The 3,329-nt window shown below is 31.3% G+C and overlaps 1 protein-coding gene across 1 annotated transcript; it reads right to left on the reverse strand.

Moving 5' to 3' along the window:
• Positions 1-2,398: 2,398 nt before the first annotated feature.
• LOC133720676 (uncharacterized) lies at positions 2,399-3,011 on the reverse strand. The gene is made up of 2 exons (XM_062147098.1): positions 2,941-3,011; positions 2,399-2,874 (listed from the first exon to the last, which is right to left on the reverse strand). The coding sequence occupies exon 2, from the start codon at positions 2,810-2,812 to the stop codon at positions 2,450-2,452; it is 363 nt and encodes a 120-aa protein (XP_062003082.1). The 5' UTR covers positions 2,813-2,874; positions 2,941-3,011; the 3' UTR covers positions 2,399-2,449.
• Between the last annotated feature and the right edge of the window lie 318 nt (positions 3,012-3,329).

The raw sequence follows: 3,329 nt of genomic DNA on the forward strand, positions 1-3,329 counted from the left end.
TACTGGGGACTTTTCCCTAATGTCATATTTACACTGAAATAGAATCATCATCCACACTGAAATTTAAAGTCAGCTAACATGTCTTACAGTAACAAATAAGTACTGAGTAGCCAATGATGAGCTAGTAGAGTTCACTGGAGACCTTTACCTAGAAGCCATCATCTACTGAAACTGAAAGAACTAACATGTCTTGCACGAACAAGTAAGTATTAAGTAGCCAATGATGAGCTAGTAGAGTTCACTGGAGACCTTTACCTAATGGCATATTCACACTTAAATAGAAGCCATCATCTACTGAAACTGAAAGAGCTAACATGTCTTGCACGAACAAGTAAGTATTAAGTAGCCAATGATGAGCTAGTAAAGTTTACTGAGGATCTTTTCCTAATGGCATAATTACACTAAAATAGAAGTCATTATCCACATTGTCTTACAGTAACAAATAAGTACTAAGTAGCCAATAATGAGCTAGTAAAGTTCACTGGGGACCTTTTCCTAATGACATAATTACACTAAAATAGAAGTCATCATCCACACTGAAATTTAAAGTTAGCTAGCATGTCTTACACAAACAATAAGTACTAAGTAGCTAATGATGAGCCAGTAAAGTTTACTGGAGACCTTTCCCGAATGGCATATTCACACTAAAATAGAAGTCATCATCCATTGAAACTTAAAATAAGCTAGTGTGTCTTGCACGAACAAGTAAGTACTAAGTAGCCAATAGTAAAGTTCAACGGGGAATCTTTCCCTAATAACATATTCACACTAAAATTGAAGCCATATATCATTCACATTGAAATTGAAAGTCAGCTAAGTACTAACATGTCTTATACGAACAAAAAAGTACTAAGTAGCTAATAATGAACAAGTAGAGTTCACTGGGAATTTTTTCTATAAAATAGAAGCTATCATTCACATTTAAAAATCATTATTGTCTATTGAAAAATTTGGGATCAACAAAACAAGTATAGCTTTCAAAAATTAATTTCCTCATGTGCAATATATTGTATTCCATATTAAGCAATTTCTTTTCAGATATCAACTTCCCAATCAATTTAGATATCTAGGTTTTCAATCACCAGATTTTATGAGTTAAAATTACGATTTAAATACATTTTCTTTCCATTTTTGTGAACCCAATTTAATTTTTGACTTTTCAAATTAACTTGTTAATGTAAGGTAACTAATCTTCCATTAATTTTATTAAATTTATTTATTAAAAGATTTAAATATTACTTCAATTTACCAGATTTCATGGATTATAATTACGATATTAATATATATATATATATACACACACCACATTAATTCTCCATCGAAAATATATAATTTTTTTGGAGAAAATGGTCGACTAAAAAGAATATATATATATATAGAATAGTGGTGGTTTGGCTATTTTTAATTTCAGTTTACACTTTTATCTATTTATATTTTATTGACTTAATTTAATAATTATGTTATAAAAGGGTATTATAGACACTTCAAAATTTGGTGAAGCCCTTTGACACCAAAAAAGAGCTTCCATTTATAGTAGTAGATATATATATATATATATATATATATATATATATATATATATATATATATATTTTCGATGGAGAATTAATGTGGTGTGTGTGTGTGTGTATATATATATATATATACCCATACTTTTTTTTGAATATTTATAATGAAAAAAAAATCCAAAATAATGAAAAAGAAAGAAAGAAAAAAAAACCAAACAATATTTTTTTTAGAAGAAAGTCAAAATAATTTAGAGCCGTTATATATTCAACAACACACACACACACACACACACACACACATATATATATATATATATATATATATATTCACAAAAATATATAAATATAAATTTTTTTAGACGAATTATATATATAATAAAAAAAGAAAAAGAAAAAGATAAAATAATATATTTTTTCTAGAAGAAAACTAAAATAATTTAGAGCCATTAGATTTTGAAAGGATAAGATAGTCTTTTTATTCAAGAATGACATGACATGATTTGACAAATTAGTGAGGTGTATAGGTGACATGACTTGACACCTACGATTGAGGCCACAAATCTTAGGCCTCATTGAGGCCCTATATCATTGCCCTTCAAGTAACTAGCCACAGTACATTTTGAACAATTTCTCATATAATTAATTTCAAAGTGTTCTTTTATTGGGCAGGAGTCGTTTAATTTCAACTTCGTTGTATGAATGTATTCGATCGGGGGAAGATTCCAATAGCTCTGAGGCTTTCTCATATTGCCATTGAAGGAACTCCCAAGAAAGGCACAACTACCCAACATAGACCGGTTCCAATTCACTATGCACATCCTTAATGAACCTAACAATTGGATCACAATCTATTTTTGGGTCTACATAGCCTCCAGTTGGAACGAAAGGATTTGATTGCCGGAGTTGAAGATTTGTAGCTCGAAAACGATTTAAATGGATCCTTAGACTGCAGAACACCTATTGGTTCGCATTCGAGTCCGGCAACTATTGTAGAACTTGTGAATCACCCTCATGCTGTCTCCATGTTGGTCTTTTTCATCAATCTTGAGTGTCTTCAAGTCATCCATATCCAGAGACTCGGATTCTTCAAGAATTGTAGGCAGACCAGTTGTAGCTCTGACTTTCTTGAGCTCCATTTTCAACTGCTTTATCAACTCTTGATGTTCCCACAAAGCTTCCAATGTGTCCGAGTCCTCAGAACCATTATAATCATCCGCTAGTTTTTCTTCTCCTTTAGGTTTGGACCCTTTCGAGTTTTGATCGTCAGTCCTACACAACTCTTCGAGTTCTCTAGTTTGTTCCATCACATCATCATCTTCTTCATCAAAACCAACAGGCTTGTGCAATCCAATGTCTTCCAAAGCACCTACTTCATCATCATCTTCTTCATCAAAACCATCAGGCTTCTGCAATCCAATGTCTTCCAAAGCACCTACTTCATCATCATCTTTACTCGAACAAATCAAATCAGAATCAGATTCAGCTCTTTCCTGTACAGTGCTAGTGTAATAACCCGAAACTTAGTATCACTGTAGAGCACTCTAAGATACCTTAAACTTTTTTTTAGAAACCGATGATACCACATGCTATACTTACAAGTTATATAGGTAAATTTTTAGAGTTCTAGTAAACTTTCTAAAATACGTTAGTTCGTATTACTTGTGTACACTCGATATTTATCATTGAGCTCAATACTATTATCTATATTATTTTTGTGATGCATGTCATTTTAGTACTAATTATTGCTATTTTTACCTTAAGAAAGCACTAAAGTTCTTTACTTATTAATTGGGTAAATGTGCATATGGATGTGTGTGTACA

This window comes from Rosa rugosa, chromosome 7 (genome assembly GCF_958449725.1).
Source record: "Rosa rugosa chromosome 7, drRosRugo1.1, whole genome shotgun sequence".
NCBI lineage: Eukaryota > Viridiplantae > Streptophyta > Magnoliopsida > Rosales > Rosaceae > Rosa > Rosa rugosa.